At 36.7% G+C, this 22987-nt stretch overlaps 1 protein-coding gene across 4 annotated transcripts in view; it reads left to right on the forward strand.

Moving 5' to 3' along the window:
* The window catches only part of LOC109848499, a 23667-nt gene continuing 1085 nt past the window's right edge, over positions 406–22987 (forward strand). For 2 of the 4 annotated variants that reach the window (XM_020418013.1, XM_020418014.1), the window contains exons 1-7: positions 406–1025; positions 1631–1768; positions 9187–9357; positions 10213–10383; positions 11934–12095; positions 14249–14425; positions 22688–22867. In XM_020418013.1, the coding sequence (XP_020273602.1) occupies positions 9253–9357; positions 10213–10383; positions 11934–12095; positions 14249–14425; positions 22688–22867 (795 nt within the window). In that variant the 5' untranslated portion in view covers positions 406–1025; positions 1631–1768; positions 9187–9252. Of the gene's footprint in view, positions 1026–1630; positions 1769–9186; positions 9358–10212; positions 10384–11933; positions 12096–14248; positions 14426–22687; positions 22928–22987 lie in introns of those variants that run through there. The other 2 variants (XM_020418012.1, XM_020418015.1) reach the window with 2 other exon arrangements.

A 22987-nucleotide genomic window follows, 5' to 3' on the forward strand; every position in this document is an offset into this window, starting at 1 on the left:
GAGAGAGAGAGAGAGAGATGTTCTGATGGGTGAAATAGGTAGGGGTATTTTAGGATTTTAAGAAAATATAATAAATATTATGCATACTGCTACGTTGGAAGGGCCGAAATACATTGCATTTGTATTTTCAAAGCTTTTACAGAAGGGAAATAATATAAAGGGCTGAGTCATTTGGGCTTTTAACATATAGGGCTAGGCATAAATTTTCCAAAAATATAATCTCCATTTTTTTTTTCGTCTTCAAGATTTGCACGCCAAAACTCCACAAGAAGTAGACTATACACCCAACTCAATTACCGAAGGCCCACTCAGGTCCCACTCAACAGAAATATTCCCTCTCACCCCTCCTTTATCGTAATCGTAACCAACGAAAAAGGAAATAAAATCACGATAGAAAATTATCAGAAGCTGCCATCGCCAAAAATGCTCTTGTTACTCTCACTCTACTCCACTCGCCGTCAATCCCCATCACGAACCAATCAACACCAAAACCAAGCAATGCTCTCCTACACATTCACCCTTATCAACCCCCTCCCTGAGTTCCGCTCACCTCCCTTAATCTCACCGCAATGGCCTCCCTCTCCGCCGGGGACGACGACGACGACCTTGAAGAGTACAACCCTCCCTCTTTCCACGGCGGTTACGACATCACCCTCACTACGGCCGCCCCCTCTCTCCTTCCCCCTCACCTGCTACCCTATCTTCAATGGATCTGGTCACCGCCCCGAACCCTTATCGTCACCTCCGGTCTCTGATCACCGCCCCGAAACCTTAGCGTCACCTCTCTCACCCTCCCCTCCACCTTTGGAGCCAGATCACCACCGGAACCCTACCGAGCAGCCGCCTTTGTATGATTACGGCTTATTCTGGTCACCGCCCGGAGGTGCAACTGGCCGGAGCTTGACGTGCTCGGTTTCTGGCCGCCTGTGTGCGGGTCCGAGATAGGCGGCGGTGCTGACGTGGAGGAAGTGGGCTACCGGAGTCTGTGGAAGAGGGCTGGGTATTACCTTTTCGGGTACTCGCAGGTAGGGTCCGAATCGAATCCTGTTTATATTTGTATTCGTTTAAAATGTTAAATTTCGAATATCCTCTTTTTTAGCCTTTGCATTCAAATTCGAACATGAATAGTTTTTGAATATCTAGGAATAATTTTCGAAGTTATTTTAAAAAATATGATTAATAATATATGCCTATGAATATCAAACTATAAAATTAAGAAGATAAATCTATCATTTTTTCTAAAGAGTTTGATTTCAAATAGCATTTAGTTTATAATTAAAATTTGATTCCTTTGAATGTATTAATTTGGAATTTGAATATTTGGTTAAAAGTCCAGTTGAGACCCTTTTTAAGTCTCTCAAAATTAATATAGAAATTAAATTAAGAAATGTGAGTGAGTAAAAAAACATACTGCTACCTGTGTAATAATACAAATTACAATGGATGAATATTTGATAAGTAATGTATCAGATATACATCTGGCTAATCTTGTATTCATGCATGAATTGAATACTAAAAATTATTTATTTACTGCTAAATGAACTACAGAATCGAATGTAATTGAATAGCTAAACAAACAATTAAGAGATTATTTATTGATTATTTGGTTTGTCACCATCTCTACTCGCAGGGGTATGGAGAGAGGAGGATTGGGGTTGATAGCTATGGGATTCCTGTTTATGCTAATAAGAGAGGAGTTAGTGAAGCTGTAAATCTGCAGATTGAGCAAGCGAGGGATTTGAAGGTGGTTTTCCATGAGAATGACAGTGTGAGTACTAGCGATATGCCCTTTGCTCTTATTGTTGCTTATAATATCATTCTATCGAAAGATTAATTTTTTAAGGGCTTAATTGGACATTGGTTACCCAAAGTTTCACCCATTTTACCCATTTGATACCCCAATGTTTACTTTTGCCTGTTTGATACCCCTAAACTTTTCAAATATTGAATTTTCATAACCCCATATTTCTGGTCATTATTCTTTCTGTTTGAATAAGGTCACATTCTTAGCACGTCATTAAGATGGGACATTTTTACCCTTCTCTTCAATATAAATGCTCAACTACCCCCATTTCTTCTTCCTCTTTCTGTTTCACCCAAACCCATTAAACTCAAAACATCATTTCTATTTCTCACTTCACTAAAAATTTAAGTCCGGGTAATAAAAATCGCTCCTTTTCACTATGCTTCATGATAATAATGTATAATTGTTACTTTTGATACGTTTGCAATGACAAAAACATTATTCTTTTGCCCTTGTCTTGCTCTTTTTTAATGGTTCCTAATATTTCAACTTCATTCCTAGTGTTGTCAACGAGGTAAATACAAATACATCACACGTTCTAACTTTTTCTAAGAACTCCTTTCCTTGAATTGTGGATGCCAAGGAACTAATCCCTTGTTGATGGACGTCGTAAGATCTTTCAAGTATATCATGAAGTTGCCGCTGTAACCCAAGAAATATGTTGTGTAGTACTATAATCTGAAAAATGTCTCTCTTCTACTTGAATTACATTTGTCACGCCCCAAGACTAACAACCACGTCCCGAGCACGTGACTACGCTAGGCAACATATGCAAGTGGGCCAAACTCCACCCAAAAACATATATTTAAGCTTATAATAACCTGTATATACACAATCATATATCACAGAAACCATATCACAATGTAGATCACATCAATACCCACAAAGCAATATATAAGATGTGAATAAGCAGTGGAAACTGAACTCAAATAGATATAGAAACAAATTCGATACGATTGAGTACAAAATAGGGTATACATACGTGCCTAATGTCTGAATACAAGAATATGACTTTAAGCTCTCAACTAATACATAATCTCAACTGAGAGGAAAGAGAACTGAATGCTAAAGATGAATACAGAGACTGATGAAAAGAAAGAAGGTTATGGAGCTCTTGCTATCTTTGGCTCACCATTGGATCAACCAACATGGTGGGACCTACAAAGAGATAATATAAAAGAGAATCGAGATATGGCATACAAGTCTATGTATGCTAGGTCTGTCAGAGCAGACTAACAAGTGCTTCCAAAAAAAAGGCAAATAAACAACTAATTGATTTGCAAACACTGGTGAAATATCTTTTTTTAAAACATGTATTGAAAACGGATGAGAAAACCAATACTGAAATCAAATACCAAAAGCCAACAAAAATTCCAACAACAAATAGAAGGGATATGGAAGGAACATGGCATAGAGCTAGCTAACTACCAATAGAAACAAGAGTGTAAAAATGCAAAAGTCCAAGTGTGTGAAACATCACAAATCTACATCTTGGAATACACATGTAACTCACTTACATTCCATACTACAAGCTCGTAGCATGTCCACTCCAAGCCTATTTACCTAGTATTCATCTTTTATTTTATTTGGAATTAAGTGGTGAGCCCCGGATCTCAGGCTCCTATCCTATGTCCAATAACTTAGTTCATGTGCTACAACATACTATGCTCGAGGTAGCTCATACACGTGAAAAAACTTAACTCATCACAACTATTGCAATAAAAATAACAAATTTAACAAGTCCATCCGATATAATAAAAAACAAAGAGAACATAGTTCATCACAGATAATTGCTTTATACTTGCTCTTGAATTCTTACTCGTCAACTTTCCACTGAGGTACCAGATTATACTGATTACATCGTCAATATTTGTTGGGTTCTCACCATTTGATTCCCCCGTTAAAATCTTAAGTTATCTTCTTTTTAGTCTCATAGAGAATACATATATTTTTATCTAGTACTTAAACATTTTAATATGAATACCCCTAATGTCGGATCATCCAATGATTGCATATAGGTGATCAGTTTATATAACACCCTTTGGATGCCCTAACCTAGTTGATTATCTTCATACTCAAATATACAAGGTACGGAATCCATAGCCACAAATCTCAATGTGACTCGATACATGTCCAACAGAAACTCATGCCCCAAAGCAGTATATCATGTCCGATATCAAACAAACCAGATCTAGTCTAATAATTAAACAAGAACATGTTCTGGATCATGCACGTAATGTCCAATACCGAATACGTAAAACAATAATACATTATTTAATTTTCATTCAACATGTATCTGAATAACCAAAGGAATAATCATACCAAACGAGTCACAATCAACATTTCCAAGCTACAACTTGTGTCCACGCACGGTCCTCATTCAATATACCACCTAGAACACCACTAGGTTTCTATCTCATAACAACATACAAGAAGCTATCTTCTATGTATCCAACAAGTAAAGCATGGCAAGAACATGAATTATCAAAAACTATACATTGCTTTAAAAACTATTACCAGTGCGTTTATCCAAAAACCAAAACATAAATTCAATTGCATAAGGTTGTAGAGAATTCAACAAGCTTTTCAAAACATCTTGAATCGTAAAAAACAGAGCTCCGAATTAAAGGTTACTGCCATTCAAATTTGACTAAAACAACATTCTTCCAAAATTATACTTTGCTATAAAAAACCGTCAAATCTATACTTATCTTAAAACCAAAATAGAAAATCAACTATTCAAAGATTGTAGAGGACTCAAAAAGTTTTCCAGAATCTTGAATCATCAAAAACGAACATCAAAGTCAAACGTTATGGCCATTTGAAAACTAGTTGTTATTAGAAAAGGTTTTGCAAATAGGTCTATTTGTCTAAAATGAGCACTAGACAATATAAAACTTATCCAAAGTGTTGAAATCATATAACCAAATTAAAGAGCACTCAATGAGCTTTCCAATAAGCCTAATATCAACTAAAATGGGCAACCAAGTCAATAATTATGGCTGTTTGAAAAAGATCCAAATCTATAGGAAATCAATGGTCAACTATTCAAGAATAACAATCAACGATTCATCTCATTCCAGCTCAGTTTTTGACTTTTTTCACTCAAATTGATTATTAAAGGTTCCAAATCAAAATCTAATGAATACCCATCATAGATAAACACATTAGGATCATTTAAAGTAAGTTTGAACCATTCTCATCTTGAATCCACAAAGTTAGGTAAACAAGTACAAAACTAAATGAAAATGTCGAGTTTTTCAAATGGATTCTTTCAAATCTCAACACCAAACATCCCTAAATGCTCCAAATATATAGTACACATTACTAGCACCTGGAATCCGTGAAATTTACATCAAAACTCATAAATTTACTATGGAAATACAAATCAACCATGAAGAGAAAATTGTATGATATTTAAACGCTAATATCTCCTAAATATGATTCATCTCCATCCAATCCAATCCAAAATCAATCCAAACATCCATAGAATAAAAAAATAATCGATATCCGTGATATAGGAGATGATAATCTAACATAAAAACTAGATTTTTGATGAAAATAAAGGAGGGAGAAGGGAGCACTTGCCTTGGATTGAAGTTTCCCCTTCTCCAAGTCTTCTCTCTCCTAGGGTTTGGGCTCAAAGAATGAAGTGGGGGCTGCTATAAGTTTGGTGTTTATAGGGTATAAAAACGGTATTTTCAGATTTAATTTAATATGCATTCGTTAAGGACTCAATTTTGGAAAAATACTCAGAAAAAATATTAAAAATCATCTAAAATCATTTGGAACAAGTTTAATATAGCAAATTTTGTAAAAAGATGTACATATTTTGAAATATAAATTGAAATTTAAAAATTCATCGATTGGCAAATCGACCATTGAAAATAAACCTTGCATGATCGACGGTCGAAATGAAGGGAATGAGAGGACGGGCCTTTACAACACCTATCTTCCCTCCTATAGATGATTGACTGAAAGAACCCCCATGGTGCACATGTAACATCTTCACCATTGTGTACAATTCAAGTCAAAACTAAATCAAAGTCAAACAAAGGTTAATTCAGATACTTACTAAAAAAGTTCAAGCTAAAAATCATGAAGAGATCCCTAAATAACCTTAAAATTTCTATAATTTTAAAATAACTATCTTATGAAACAATTTAAAAAAGGCAAATAAAGCCAAATTACATTCAAAAATTATAAACTAAGGAAAATTTTGATCAAGCCTAGGGAAAAAAAATTAAATTTTGAATTGAAAATTTTAATTTTAAACAAAATGTGAGCATGAAATTAGTCAAGGGTTGAGGAGGAACTGTGAGCTTGGGTTGAGGAGGATGAGCAGAAAGGGAATGATAATTGACGACAAGGGTTTAGTTGTTCGTGATGGGCGCGGGTGCCGACTTGAGGACAAACGCGAATTCGTCGAGAACTTGAGGATGAGCATAGTGTTGCAGCAATTGTGAGGACTTGAGGTCAAACAAAACGTGACTTCATGTTAGTGGGGATGTTGTTGCGGTAAAAATCGGTAGTGATGAGAGTATAGGGATGAGATTTTAGAGATATTGGGAGTTTAATATGGAACTGGAGAATTGCGGCTACTAACTGTTAAATAACAGAGAGTTTAGGAGTTTAATGAGGAACTAGGGATTTTGGGAGTTTAATAAGGAAGGGCTATTTTATAATTTCATCTTCTCTCTGTTAACTAATGGATAAAACTTAACGGTTACAATGGCTGAGATGTTAATTGGGCTAAACAGAACTTTAGGGTACCAAAGCTCAAAATCAGTGAAACTTTGGGGTATCAAAGTCCAATTAAACCTTTGTTTAAAGTATAACAGTCTTGGAGATGTTAATTATTCGTGTTGCTTATAACAAATGGTTAGTAGCGGTGGATCTTGTTTAATGCTAATCTTAGTGATTTTTGTGAATATTGACATTTTCATCATTGAATGAATTTGACTGAAAATATTGGATGTCTAGTACATTTAAGGTTTTGGGAGATGCACTATACATCTAGCTTTAAAATATTACTGGAAACTTAGTTTTCCCCCGTTCTATTAGAAATTTGATCCAACATTAAAATTTTAGACAAAATATCAAATTTAAGGTTTTGGGAGATGCACTATACATCTAGCTTTAAAATATTACTGGAAACTTAGTTTTCCCCCGTTCTATTAGAAATTTGATCCAACATTAAAATTTTAGACAAAATATCAAATTTTATACCAGTTTTGGAAATTGGGAACTCATCTACCATATTATTATTTAAAGAACATATAGTTTATTAGCACATAATATAAGTACAAGTTTTTTAATTTAAATAAATAATACAAACATGTAAGTGATTGTTTAAAATAATTTTGTTTAATAGGAATTTGAGTTTAGAAGATGAAACAAATTTAAAAAATAATATTAAAATTCTAAAATTAATAGTATTTACTAACAACTAACACGTACAACAATGAAGTAAGCAAATATATTTTCACATTTCTATGATAACAAAAAAAGCAATCAAACTTAACAAAAAATTAAAATGTAAATACTTAAACTAGTATTAAATACTGAACAACAGAAACAAAGTAAAATACTCCTAAATCTTTAATATGCATCATGAAATCAATTATAATCTTCTCCAATAAGCTCATAACATTCTTCTCTATCTTCTACATGTAGATTGACGAGCAAACTTCGGTTTGAACCGAACAAACTGATCGAACCGTCTGATTTTTAACAGTTTGGTTTGGTTTTGAAATCACTTAGGTTCAGATCGGGTTCGAAACTCTTGAAATCATGTCCATTGAACTGAATGAATATCCTAAATCACCTAATTACATACCCTAATTACATACCCTCTCTCACACACTAAGGTGAGTCTACCATTACCTATTTTTACCATAAATATTAGAGAAAGTGAGGGATCCACCTATCTTTTCCCTTTTCCCAAAGCCCAAATGAAATCTTCTCTCTTACGAATCACAAGGCAACAACTATGATAAAAAATTAAAAGCTCAGTTATATGTTATCTTCTTTGGCCTTCAATATTCTCTTTTGTATTTTCAGCCATAGCGAAAGCCTATACTTTCTCGGTTGCAGCTGCATCCTCCATTGCTTGGTGACAAAGCTAGTAACAACCGAGAAATCGACCGAACTGAACCGAAATAACTCGGTTCGGTTCGGTTGGGTGCGTTAGAAAATTAGAAAAACTGACCATTTGCTCTCCCCTGTCTTTTAGGATGACATTAACATCTCAGTTATCTCTTGTCGATATACTCCTTTCTAATCTTAAAGTATTAAAAAAGCAATTGCTTTTCCTTTTTCATGGAAGATGTTGCATGAAGAATGAACATTTGAAAGGTAAAGATATTTTTTTGAGTAAATTAATGATATTTAAATGTTAATTGTTGATAGTAGTTATATAAATGTTGAATAAACATGTTATTTTCATGTAATGATGACCTCATTATCTGAAATTTCCGAAGTTATTTTGGCAAGCATTCAGTGTCAGTGAAAAATAACTGGATAAGACTATAATTTTGGGTGTTGATTTGGAGTATTCTGTGAGGTTAGTATTGTAAAAAATTTTGTCAGTTTCAAATTGCAATCTATTTTGTTCCAATGTAGGAGAAAACTTATTTTGAAACCTGTTTCAACACCAAATAGAGCCAAAGTGTTATAAAACACAGGTATAACATCCATGTATTTAACGCAGAACATAACATTAAAAAACACAAAATTTCGCATTACGTTAAGTGTTATTTAACATTGTTAAATTGAGTCAAATTGATGATCAGATTTGAACGTTTGGTGATATATTCACTATCCAAATCAGTATCACGCTAACCAAAATAAGTTCCCAATTGAACCCAACACCAATGTCATTCATTTGAAAAACACCAGCGATCTCCTGACCCCATCTTTAGCACCTCTCTCATCTTCTCCCCCTCCACCTCTCACTCCTTTGACGAAGAAACTTCTCGATCTCTTCTTCTTTGTGTGCCTTTGATGAAGATGAAGTGTCTCCAACAATAAGGCTCTTCTCGTCCTCTTATCTTCACTGACAATAAGGCTCCTTTCTGGTCCCTTCTCGGCTCTCATATCACCTCTCACCAACGAAGAAAATCCTAACCATTACTCCACTTTCTAAATCCTAATTCCTTTCGACGAAGGTGTAACTTTCTAAATCCTTACTTCTGTACCTCTTTGAGTTCTCCTTCATGTTTGAAAATTTTGATGATGTTAATTATTAAAATCATTATGAATAGTTTGTATGTATGAGATATCTAAATAATTAATAAACAGAATAACCTATGTTATGCATTACGTAATGCGTTATTGTTATTTTTAACATTAATAACTCTGACAATTTGGTTTTGATGCAGTGGTCTCTGACTTCTTATGAGAGGAAGGGTGAGAGCTATGGTTATGCTTATAATAAGTATCACCATATGGAGCCTCTTCATGTCGAAGAAAAATTGACCGAGAAGACGTTGCATCAAAGATCGCCTTACCATGATGCTTATGAGGAGCAAGCATATACTAAGCCGGAATGGGTGATTACTTTCTATTTATACTGATCCATGCATCTCTTTTCTGTTTTGTAAATCACATTATAAAAAAAATCCAAAAACAATTGTAAAATTCAAAAATTGTGAACTTCACAATCACAATTAAGTCAACTTTGCCAGATAGTACTTGACTATTCACAACAATAAAGGAAGCAGCAAGAGTATAATAAACAATCCAAAAGAAATTACCTAACTATTTCAAATCTTAAAAAAAAGGTTCTGAAGCTCCTAATGGAACTTGTACAAAATAATACTCATAACATTCTCCAATAAACTCACTTCATTCTTCTCAGTCTTCTGCATCGGATCATCCTTTTCTAGGATGATATTAACATCTCTGTATCAATTATACTCCTAATAGAAGTCATACAAAATAATACTCATCCTAACATTTCTCCAATAAACTCATTTCATTTTTCTCAGTCTTCTGCATTGGATCATCCTCTTCTAGGATGATATTAGTATCTCTATATCAATGACACTCATTTCTAATCCCAGTGTCTTCAGCGGTAATTGTTTTCATTTTTCATGGAAGACGTTGCACAAAGAGTGAAATTCAAGTTTTCTACTAAACATTCAAAGCTTCACAAACTTGTTGAGTAAATTTACAATATTTAATTGCTGAATGCTGATAATTTTCAATAGTAGTTATCTTAGTATCTGAAGTTTTTGAAATCATTTTGCAAAGTTTCATTGTGAAAACTGAGAAGTACTGGACAAGAATACAATTTCTGGTTCTCCATTTTGACTGTTCTCTATGAGATCAATATTGAAAAATTATGCTGCTTCCAAATTTTGATTTATTTCGTTGCAAAATTTGAATATTTGGTTTTGCTGCAGTGGTTTCCGACGTCACATGAGATGAAAGATGAGAGCTATGGCTATGCGTATAATAAGTATCAGTACACGGAACCTCTTCATATTGAAGAAAACTCGACTGAGACAATGTTGCATCAGAGATTAACTTATTATGATTTTGATGAGGAGCAAGGGTATCCTAAGCCAGAACGGGTGATTGCCTGAACTTATAGTTGAATCTTTTGTATCTCTTATTCTGCTGTATAATCTTCATAAAGCCCCTTAAATTTAGCGATGCTATTTTCTCTTATCAAATCTGAAAACAGAACCCAAAGGATCAAGAGGGATCCAGATAAGTAGAAGAGATCTGAAACTCTTAGTGTTCTGAAAATAATGTTGGTTAAATAAACACACTACCTGCTTAAGAAATTAAATTTCAAAGTAAATTGAGGATTCACTCTCATAACTTTTGGAGGTAAAGACTTCTGTGAGCATATAGTTGTCATGTAACCTCTAAAATTTCGTACTTCCTTTCATTTATGCATTTCATTAGGACTGAAATTAAATTAGGTTGCATAATAAGTATAAGAGAGCATGTATAGTTTTGGTGATATCTTTGCTGCAGCCTACATGTAGAGCAGGGATGATTTTCTAATGAACTTCAAGCTTATATTTCTAGGAGAACATTAATTTCTACTACCACTTATTCAGCCTTATCAAGCCAGAGAAAAGAATTACCGCTTTTCCTGGCTGTTTGTTAGGTAAAACTGCTCATCACTTACTTAGACAACATTCATTCAGTTCATCATAAGTAAGTTAACTGACTGAAACCCATTTTACTTTGTCATCAGCCTAAGCCCACTGACCTGACAGTTCCTATCCCCTCATTCTACCCACTTTCTACTCCAAAAAACTGTTTATCGCCATTATAGTGTCAAAAATCCAACAAGAGCTTGTGGGAAGAAACCCTTCAAAGTTCCTTCTGCTCACGACTCTAATCCTTGATGAAGACCCGCTTCGAACCTCCACTGCCTTTGGCAACTATGACGGCTCTGCACTTCTCAAACTTATGTTCCATCTTAAACCCTCTAAGGATAAGAGGAAATAATAAAGGAGGAGGAAAAATAAAATGGGTTATTTTCTTTCGTCAACCTGACACAAAATGCATTAGGAGTCTAATGGGGAAATTTCCTTAGAGGTAGTTAATTGTTGCTTTCCAGAACCAAGATTTAACATACTGTCAATAGGTGATTTGTTTTGAAATAGTTGTCAATTGTTAGCCCTAGAGACAACTTCAGTCATTTTCTTTCTGTTGCTTCGGTAACTACTGTAATCTGTTTGGTTTTATCGTAGCGATACATGGAATACCAATGTTTCAGCAATGAGACAACTGAACATACTGAAAATTCAGCTAAAATTTTTAAGATTTTGGGAGGCACACATGCTGCCGTGCATCTAGTTTAAATATTAGCTGCAATATAATTTGTACTATTTCTGTTTCAAAATTCAGACATTTTTTGAGTAACTTGTGACATTTAAATTATTAAACTGTAAATAATATTTATCCTGATGCAGAATAGTCATTCAAATTCATTTATTGTTAACCCTAGTTACTGAAATTTCTATAATTATATTGGCAGGTATTCACTTTGATGTGAGACTGAAGAGTTAACTATCTTATGGGATTGATATTGTGGAAAACTTGCCTATTTCAAATTATGATCTATTTTGTTGTAAAATTTGAAAACTTTGTTTTTCTGCAGTGGTTTTCATCCTATGATGCGACAAAGGACCAGAGCTGCAGCTATGATTATAACAAGTATAATAACTACATGGAGCCTCTTCACATTGAAGAAAACTTTATGGACCCGATGTTGCATCAGAGATTGACATATCATGATACTGAGGAGCATACGTATCCCAAGGTTGAATGAGTGAATACCTGACCTTATATTTTGAACTATTTGTTTCTCTTATTCATTAGTGTAAATTATGTAAAAAATCATCAGATATTTAGTGTATCAGTTTCTAAAATCAAATCTGTGGACATTGAGTCAGATTCAAATATTAGGAAAATGAAAGAAGTTTTATTTGTAGCTGTTAGAATTAATATAAAACTATGATCCTTGATCCTTATCATAACTTTGGAGTTTTGGTGTAATGGTTAGGGGAACTAAATTTAAGATGGTATCAGAGCAACCCAGGTTCAAATTCCACCGACCATGAATTAAATGCAGGTTTTGTAAAAATTGACACCGCTACGTGAGTCAATGTTTCAACCCATAAAAAAGGACACTCAACCTGCTGGTGTAATGGTTAGGGGAACTAAATTTAATATAAAATTATGATCCTTAATCCTCACCATAAAAAAGGACGCTCAACCGACCACGAATTAATATAAAACTATGATCCTTGATTCTCACCATAACTTCGGAGTTTTGGTGTAATGGTTAGGGGAACTAAATTTAAGAGTAGTAAGATTGCAATTCTGAAATTCTTAGATTTTAGAAAATGGTGTAAGTTGATAACTAAATCTTTAAGATTGCTAGTTAAAATTTTCAAATCTTGGACTAGATTAAGGAGGACATTCTTTTCATAAGCTTTGAGAGGGAGAACTTTATGAAAGGACTTCTGCTAGCTGCCACCTTATGATTGTTATATCACCATTTTTCACTTGTTTTATTGATGACTAGTTCACAAATCACGATGACTCCATCCTTGAGTACCCACATCCTCTTCCCACCTTTTTCCGTGTTGAAAGGGTGGTTATGTTACTAATGTAAGTCAGAAAGAAGTTTCAGATGTCCTTTACAATGTATTGCATTTCTATTTAATTTTAAGGTTATGTTGATATCAGGAAAACCTCTGTGTGTGTGGGAATATGGTGGTTGGCATAAATTTGACTTAAAGAAAAACTCTTACTGTTTCCTTCTTCTTTTCTAGTTCTCCTCCCTTCTCTCATGCTGGGTCCATCCCTTACATGGTTTAACCTCTTCTCCAATTGACAACAGTAGTAACTATGTACTATTTTTTGAATTTCTCTCATCCATTCTACATCTTCCTATCCCCTTTAATTTATACCTAAGATTAGGATCAAATAGGAGATTAAAGTAGAATGTGAGATGAATACGATATGAAGATGATTGTACGTAAGAATACTACTCTTTTGAGTGTTAGTATACAACTTGTACTGCTTCCTTTTGGTGCTGTTGTATATCGTGGAAATAGTTTAATAGAAGCTTGAAGCCTAATGATGGTGCATGAATCAAGAGTCAAGAAGCAAGAGATCATCAACTCTGCAACTTAAGAATACATATTCAACGTCACTGGTGAAGAATAACCAAATCTTCTACTCATGGATTAAAGACAACTAGAAACAAAAGACACGTCATAAAGAGTAAATTTCCTGTTAAGGTTAGGTCAGAGTCAGCTTAGTGGTCAAACCCTAACCTAACCCTTCCCGGTTTTAAGTGAGGTTAGCTTCAAACAGTCTAAGCCGAATCAAAGTACTCAACTTCAGCCAATGAGAAGGATGGGTTAGTCCGTTTTGGGTTGCCAATTCAAGTTGCGCCCTAGTCGACTATAATGGCTTCTCCCTTCTGTTGGTCCATCGGAAAACCAATGAGGAAAAGATAGAAAAGGGAGGGAAGTTAAAGTTCTTTTTCCCCCTTTCTGTCATCTTAACTCGAAGTGTAAATGTGGCAGTTAATGCCTGTTAGGGAAGAATCTTTGTAATTAAGGGAAGACGAAAACATCTGACCTGAAACATAAGGATCTTTTGTAGCTAGTCCAATCTTCTAAATGCTTTTGGTTGTCTTTTGTTTCTTTGTACATGCTTTTCTGTAGAAAGTAGGGCTACACATTGTACCCATAAAAAAACCATTACCATAGAGTATGCTGCTTGTGTATGTTAATTCGAAGAATTATATTGCAAATTAAACTCCCAATGGTACCACATACTCATGTTTTTTTTCCACAGACGTGTGCTCAATTATGTAGTTGTACACATCTTGTGTTGCTAATAAATATTGCTAATAAATATTGATAACTTCTTCTCTATTCTATGTTTTGCATGTAGCAATCTTCCTATAGTGAGTTTGGGGAGAACAATTTCCATGTGGATCATCAGTATTCATGTGAAAGGCCCACCAATGAACAGCCCCTTTCTTTTGAACTTGAACCATACAAGCCAACTTGGTCCCAGAATCTAAATCATCAGGAATATTATGGCGGGGAATTGTCGCTCCAGTCTTTTGTGAGTATTAACCCTTACATGCATGTATTTGCATATAATTTTCTCATCAGTTTTGGTTTAGACTTTAGACTTATACAGAGCTTTTTGTTTGGTTTGTCTGGAAGATGCTTTCATGCTCTCTTATTTTGTAGAGTGTTTTGGCATTTCTGTGCCTTAAAAGTTCTTGATGGTTACCTGTCAGTTTGTCACATTTGTTATATATATTAGAAATATACTCATTATCTCACTATCAGTCTGATGAATGTAAACAGACTTTCATAAGTTTTTATTCATTCATGTTGTAAATCAATAACATTGCAAGAAGCGTACTTTTGTTCGTTGTGATAAGCGTTTCTCCTTGTCTTCTAAGCTAATACATTGCAAAAGGCTTTCTCTCTGTAAATATTATAAGCAGAGATTTGGAGAGAAAAGAGTTATGAGATCAAGGCCTCATACTCTGGTTTATATATAGTTTGAAAATAGATACAAGTATGGTATCATACCCGATGTGGGACTAAACCACATTACATAACATCTCTCAACACTCCCCCTCAAGCTGGAGCATATATATCATACATGCCTATCTTGTCACAAATAAAGTCTACCAGAGTTTTCCGAAGTGGTTTTGTTAAAATGTCTACTAACTGATGACCTGTCGATACATGTCTTGTAGTGATGATTTTATCTACAATCTTCCTTCGAACAATATGACAATCAACTTCAATGTGCTTCGTCCTCTCATGGAAAACAGGATTTTCAGCAATGTGGATTGCTGTTTGATTGTCACAATATAATTTCATAGGACATTCTGGGGGAAGACCAACTTCTGTCAATAAATCGCGAATCCAGACCATCTCTAGTGTTACATTTGTCATCGCTCTGTATTCTGATTTTGTACTAGCTCCCGATCTCTCGTAGTCGCCTCTCACCCGCAACCGCCCTCCTCAGTCCCGCCCGCACCCGCAAACCCTAGCCTCCTCTCACCCGCAGTCGCCCTCCTCAGCCCGCGCCTGCACCTGCAAACCCTAGCCAAGTCAAATAATTCAATTTTCCCACTAACATTCTAAATCGTCCAACATCCTCAAGAAGTTCCCTCTGATCTGGTAACAACTTTACATTTACATTACATCCATTGGAGAATTAATGCTTCTACATCCTAACATGTCCGCTTCTGAAAATATATCGAGCACATATTTTCTCTGGGACAAATGAACACCCTTCTTTGACTTGGCCACCTCTATACCCAGAAAGTACTTGAGAGACCCTAGATCTTAAGTCTGGAAGTGCTAATGTAGATTTTTCTTCAAACCACTAATCTCAATTGTATCATCCCTGTGATTACAATGCCATCCACATATACAACAAGCAGAATTTTCTTGCCATTATGTAGTCTCCAAAAGACAGAATGATCTTTCTCTGATCTACTGAGACCAAAGTCTTGAACTGCAGATGCAAAGCGACAGAACCAAGCACGCGAAGATTGTTTTAGGCCATATAAAGACTTCTTTAACTTGCAGACCTTCAGAGATTCCCCCTGAGCAATAAAGCCTGGTGGTTGCTCCATGTAAACTTCTTCATCAAGAAAACCATTAAGAAATACATTCTTAATGTCAAGTTGATGTAGAGGCCAGTGATAGGTAGTAGCAATAGAAATGAGAAGACGAACCGGAGTCATCTTAGCAACAGGAGAGAACGTATCCAAATAATCAAGACCATAGACTTGAGAGAAACCCTTTGCAACCAGACGTGCCTTCAAGCGTGCCAGTGTTCCATCAGGATTGAGTTTAACAGTATAAACCCATTTGCAACCAACAACATTTTTGCCTGGCGGAAGAGATACCAAATCTCAAGTATCATTTTGCTCCAAAGCAGCCATTTCATCCTTCATAGCTTGAACCCAACCTGGTATAGATAGGGCTTCTGACACAGTCTTGGGAACCAAATGTGAGTCCAATGAAGATATAAAAGATTTAAAGGAAGAGGAAAGATGAGAGTAAGAAACAAAATTAGAGAGGGATGTTGAGTACAAGTTCTTCTACCCTTACATAATGTGATAGGAAGATCATCAGAACCCTCAGACAAGGGTATAATAGCACTTGAAACAGGATTTGATTATGAGGTAGACGGAGGCACAGGAGCAAGAGTATGACGACGTGTATAAACTTGGAAAGGACCCTAAAGTCGCTGTGGATCTTTATCAGTACCATTGTCAGCCAAAGAGTCAGCATGCTTAAATAAAGTTTCTCGAAGGGTCAAATAGTCATAAGAGTCTGAGGGGTTGGGAAAGACAGATGAAGAATGACCAGCTTGGTGTTCAAAAAATGTAACCTCAGTAGATAGAACATATCTTTGGAGGGACGGACAGAAACACCGGTAACCTTTCTGGGTACGAGAATATCCAAGAAAGATGCCTTTATGGGACCGAGGGTCAAGTTTAGATTTGTGAGGACTAAAATTATGGACGAAGCTCAAAGACCCAAATATTTTTGGAGGTAGATGAAACAGAGGAGTGTTAGGATACATCGAAGTGTACGAAATTTTGTGTTGAAGGATAGAAGATGGCATGCGGTTAATTAAGTAACAAGCAGTAAGGATAACATCACCCAAAATTCTTTAGGCACCTATTTATGAAAAGGTCCGAGCAATGTCTAGGAGATGTCGATTTTTTCTTTCAGCCATCCCATTTTGTTGAGGAGTGTAAACACATGATGACTGATGCAAAATACCAGATTGAGCAAGGAAGTTGGCAAAATTTGTTTGTAAATACTCCTTAGCATTATCCGATCTCAAAACTTTTATTGTGGATTTGAACTGATTTTGTATTTCTGATAAAAATATTTTAAAAGTTGAGAACACATCAGAACGAGATTTCAATAAATATATCCAAGTAACACGCGAATAATCATCCACAAAACTAACAAAATACTTGAATCCTAATTTTGAAATAATGGGACAAGGACCCCATACATCTGAATGAACTAAATCAAAAGGCTGAATTGCTCTGTTATGACTCGACTAGGATAAGACACGTGATGATGCTTTCCTAACTGACATGACTCACAATCTAATGAGGAAAGAGAACCCAACTCTAGCTCATACAGGCCATTGCGTTCACATCCTGTGCCAATCGTCTTCCTCGTCACCCGATCCTGAAATATACAATATGAAGGAAAGAATGTTACTGTACAATTGAGAAGCTTAGTAATCTTACTAACAGATAAAAGATTGTACGTAAAATCAGGCAGATAAAAGACAGGACAAAGGAAGGGAAGAAGTGGGGGAGTATATTGCCAATACCCTAAATAGGTTTGCGAGACCCATCAGCTAGGATAACAGAGTTAGAAGTAGGAGAAAAAGATGACAGAATACCTCAGTTCTCAGTCATATGATCAGTAGTGCCAGAATCTATAATCCAGGTTGGAGTGGAAGACGAAGTAAGAAAAGCTGTAGGAGTACCTGCTTGGGCAAGAGTAGCAGAGGAAGAAGACGGCACGACCTGTGTATGTTGATACTGCTGGAAAAGTTGGAACTGTTCAAACTGACGACGTAACTGCTCATCCGGGAGTGGAGACGACTGCTGAATATGGTTATCTTGAGAAATATCCTGAGAGGCCAGAAATGCCTTCTTCCCCTTCTTCTTTGGACAGTTAAACTTCATGTGGCCTGGCTCATGACAATAGTGATAGTAGATAACTGATTCATCACCAGGGCTAACCCGAGATGGACCACCACGACCACCTCTGTGTCCACCGCGACTAGTAGAACGACCTCCATTGAACCCACCACGACCATCAGAACCACTACGACCACGGTCACATCCACCAGAGTAGCCTCCCCGGTTAGTAGACTATCAATTCTGAGTAGCAAGGGTAGAATGGTCCTGGCTAGCTGTAGAAGTTGCAGAGTGTGGTGTTGAATAGCATTCTTCAAAAAATGGTACGTCTCAGCAAGGGAACTTACAGCGGACTTCCCATGATTTGTGGTCGGGCCGAGGAATAAGCAGGATCAAGGGTGCCCAAATAGGTGAGAACCATCAAGCGATTCCACTGACTCTGCATCTGCTTGATATCCCTAGTAATGGGGAATATTTGGCGAAGCTCCTCAGTAAGGCGATTGAACTCGTCATAGTGATCATCCATGTTCTTGCCATCTTGTTTCTTTCGAAACAACCCCTGAATAACATCATACGCGCGGTTGACGTCACTGCGACCACCATAGAGATCGGCCAGGAAGACCCAGAGTTCCTTCATAGTAAGACAGTGAAGAACTAGATCCTGGATCTTGGGTTCCATAGAAGTCAAGATCTGACGCAGAAGGATATTGTCATCAAGTGTCCAGGAATCAGATGTCGGAGTAGGAGGATCCGTCGACAGATGACTAGTCTTCCCACGACTGGCCACATAGATCTCCACAACCCGCTTCCACTGTAAGTAGTTGTTGCCATCAAGTTTTCGGTCAGTGATCCGACCATAAAATAACTCAGAGACTCTCGACTGAATCAGAGAATCAGTAGGCTTAGGTGAATCAGAACCAGCCATCGGAAAACAGACGAGAAGAAAGGACCCTCCGCAGAACAGATCAGATAGAGCATATCAGATCCAGTGACTCATAGTACGAGTCCAAATCAGAATAAATCAAATTCAGTGACTCATAGTATGAGTCCAAATCAGAATAAAAGGCAAGAACGACTCAAATCATCACAGAAACGAGGGTGGGGCAGGGGGATGAGAACGGGAGATATGGAGCTAGGGTTTTTTGGGTGCGGCGGCGGTGGCTGGATGCGATGGGTGCGGGCGGGATGCCTGGAAGGTAGGCGAGGGTAGGGTGCAGCGGTGGTGACTGTTGTGGCGAGTGCGGCAATGGTAGTTGGAAGCGAGGGCACGTGCGGTAGTGGTGGCTGGAGGCGATGGTTGCTGGAAAGGCGCGTAGGTTTGCGGGTGCGGGCGGGGCTGAGGAGGGCGACTGCGGGTGAGAGGCGGCTAGCGGTTTGCGGTTGCGGGGGGACTGAGAGGGCGGCTGCGGGTGAGAGCGATTGCGAGCAGATCGGGAGGCTAGCGGTTTTTGGGTACGTTTTTTTCAACTTGGCTCTGATACCATGTAAATATTATAAGCAGAGATTTGGAGAGAAAAGAGTTATGAGATCAAGGCCTCATACTCTGGTTTATATATAGTTTGAAAATAGATACAAGTCTGGTCTCATACCCGATGTGGGAGTAAACCACATTACATAACATCTCTCAACACTCTCAAACCTAAACTCACAAATTGCAAACTTTTGGGCTCTATTTTAGAACTTGACTGTAGGTGAGCATACTTCATGTATATGTGTGCCAAGTCCACTTGCAAGCCTGATTTATTAAAAAGATGGAATTAAAAAAGACCTGATTTATGACATGAATGGATCCAAATTTGAATCTTCATCCAGTGAAAAAATATAAGAGTCTTAGCCCAAACCCAATGTTTTAGAAAGCGTGCGCCTAGACTTAGGTGGTACCTAGGCCACCCGCCTAGGTATTGGAATCGACTAGGGGAATGTGGGCTGCTTAAGCTAACTGCACCACTTAGGTGTTGGTCTTGATTTCTTCTGCTCAGCCTCCAGCGTCCTCCGTTAACATTGAACGCCTCCTTCGACTTTGAGAAAACTTCCTCCACCACCACTTAAACAAAGAAAGAAATCCACCTAGGTGTAGGAGGGCGCCCATCTGGCACCTAGTTGTGTGGTGCTTCCTATAACATTAGGATTTATTATAAATTATTGTAACTAAAAAAAGGAAAACTGCCTAGGCCCCGCTATGCTCCGCCCAAGTGCCTAGGCTCTAGGTGCCGGCTCTGCTGCCTAGCACTTTCTGTAACCTTGCGCAGCCCACATCGAGATCGAGTTTGCGTTCCATTCCATTTCTTATCATGTTTTTGGTTTTGGCTTTTAGACATACTTCCAAAATTTTGGTTTGTTTGATATAAACCCCAATCTTCATAATTTTGAGCTACCCCTCAAATAACTTAAGTTGTTCAAAATTTTACTAAAAATGAGACTTAGATAGTCATACTTCAAAAGAATGGCTTAAAAAGTGGTGAATAATATAGAAAGTGAAGACATCTTGATCATTTTTGGTTGCATTTGAATAATCTAAATATTTGTTTGGCTACACGGAAGTAAGATTTTGTGAGTTCATATCTAATAGGCTAAATGGCTCTTAAATGCCACAAAGTTTCCCACTTTTGGCACTTGAGTACCCTGAGTTAATTTTTGTGTCACTTAAATACCTTAAGTTTTCTGTCACTAAAATCGGGTTAACAGTGTTACTTTTTTATGGAAGGACGAAAATAACCCTCCCATAATTAACCACCAGCAGTTAAAACATTCCTAATTCTTTCATTTTTGTTATATTACTCCTAAAAATCATATCGCCCTAGTTTGTGAATTTGGATTTCGCCCTAGGATCAAGCATCAACCTCACATTTGGATCTTGGAGATGGGGGTATGTGCTCTACATTGAAGTTCTACATTTTAACTTGGATTGGAGAAATTTGAGGTAATGTCTCTTCCAAACTTGATTTTTAAAATTGGATTTGGGGAATGTGGAAGCACTTGGTGAAGCCCTTGATATTCTAGAGCTTGATTTCATGGCTTCCAACAAAAAATTTAGAAGAAAGGAAAGAATTTGAGAATTAGGTTACAGTTAAATGATCTAACTTTTAAATAGAATAGAATGGGGTTGGGTAGAAATTTTAATTGCAGTAATTAATGGGGGTAAAAGGAATATAAATCTGTCATGTGACTATCACAAGGGAATGTTCTTTGGAATATTCTCACGTGGTGCTAATAGAAGGTATCAATATGCCACTTAAAAACTTATGGTATTTAAGTGCCGCAAAAAAAATCAGGGTATTTAAGTGACAATAGTTGGAAATTTTGTGGTATTTAATTGCCATTTAGCCTATCTAATAAGAAAGATTTTCCTGGGGGAGGGTGGGGTTGGTTATAAGAAAAATCATTTTTCACATGGCTTCAGACTTTTTATGACCGATTAAATTTGTTCATGTTTGGATTCATCTATTATAGAGTTTTTAGTGTAGCACTTTGTCATTCTGGTAACTAAATGACCCTTCAATTTTTTTTTCCTGCTTCTGGAATTCACATGGTGTTTGCACTGAGGTAAGATTCAAAAGGCAGGAAGTTGTACTGCTCTTGTAGTTAACTATATGGGAACTATGAGGAATCCTGTTTATGCTTATGTATGAGTGCCTACGTAGAAAATTATATGAGCAGAATGCCAGTGAAGGAGTAGTCCCATTTGTGAGATAACTAACTCAGTGTAAATAAATTAATCAATGTTGTTATGCAAGGTTGCTTATGAATAAAAATGTAATACTTGATGCCATCTTGGATTTGTATTTGAGTTTCGGTTAAAAGTACTAAACCAGAATCTTCGTGCAAAAGCACGGTTTTGTAACTTCGTAGTCGAGTCCAACCTAAAAAGAGATGGGGCTTTTTCTGTTATTCAGTCACATGATATATTAAAGAAGTTTCCAACATGCTAATTCTCTGAAAAGGTTCTGTAAGAATGCATCTATATAGTAGATGAATATGCCATCTGCTTGCACATGTGTGAATAGTAACTAATCGATTTTACATTTTGATCCCATGTTTTGTAGAATAACTTCAAATTCTTATTCAGTATGTTTTATACTGCCTTCCACATGAAAGGTCCAAGAATTATATCATATTGGTTTTACGCTCATAAATTCACAACTTCATTCGTCGTTGGTGGCTTGGTGCTGGACAAGTAGCTGACACTAAGAGATAGGGTAAGAAATGAGTGCATGCGTAGGAATTTAGAGGTTTCTCATATTTAGGGCTAGAGGTAGGAATAAGAGAACTTGATGGGAACATGTTGAGAAGGATATGACCATGGTTAACTTAGCTGAGGAGATAGCCCTCAACAGAACTGAGTGAAGAGTAGGATTCATGTAACCGACCCCAAAATTTGGATACTTGTTTTTATGCGCCAGCAGCGTACTGAGAAATATCCTTATGTCAAAATGTCTGATATCCCAATAGCCTAAAATTTTGATGCTCTTAACACTGGTTAATCTGTATACCACGGAAACAACCAGGTGTATGTGCTATGTACAACCCCACTAGAAACCATCTGATTATTATTGTTTTGTAGCTTAGCTCTAGGCATAACAAGATTATCTGATGTTGACATATTTTGGTATATTTGTTCTGCAAAATTTGTGTTGCAAGTTTAATGCCTCTCTTGCCTTGTCTTCATATAGAATTCTTCCGTGGAAAATGGATGGTGTGAGAGCAATACATTTGGAGACCCTAACAATGCTTACAAATGCCACTACTCTGACCAGCCCTTACAGATTCAGCTTGAGCCTTTCAAGCCGGCATGGGCTCAAAACTCCACTATCAATGAGCCATACATACAAGAAGGATCTCCATCAAGTTGTGTGAGTATGTAAACTCAAGCAAATTATTCTTATTATAAATATTGAGCGTTTGCTACTTTATCTGTTAATTTATTACTTGAAAGCTAATTGTCTTGGATTTCTAAGAGATCACACAGATCT

This window comes from Asparagus officinalis, chromosome 7, assembly GCF_001876935.1.
Source record: "Asparagus officinalis chromosome 7, Aspof.V1, whole genome shotgun sequence".
NCBI classification, from domain to species: Eukaryota; Viridiplantae; Streptophyta; class Magnoliopsida; order Asparagales; family Asparagaceae; genus Asparagus; species Asparagus officinalis.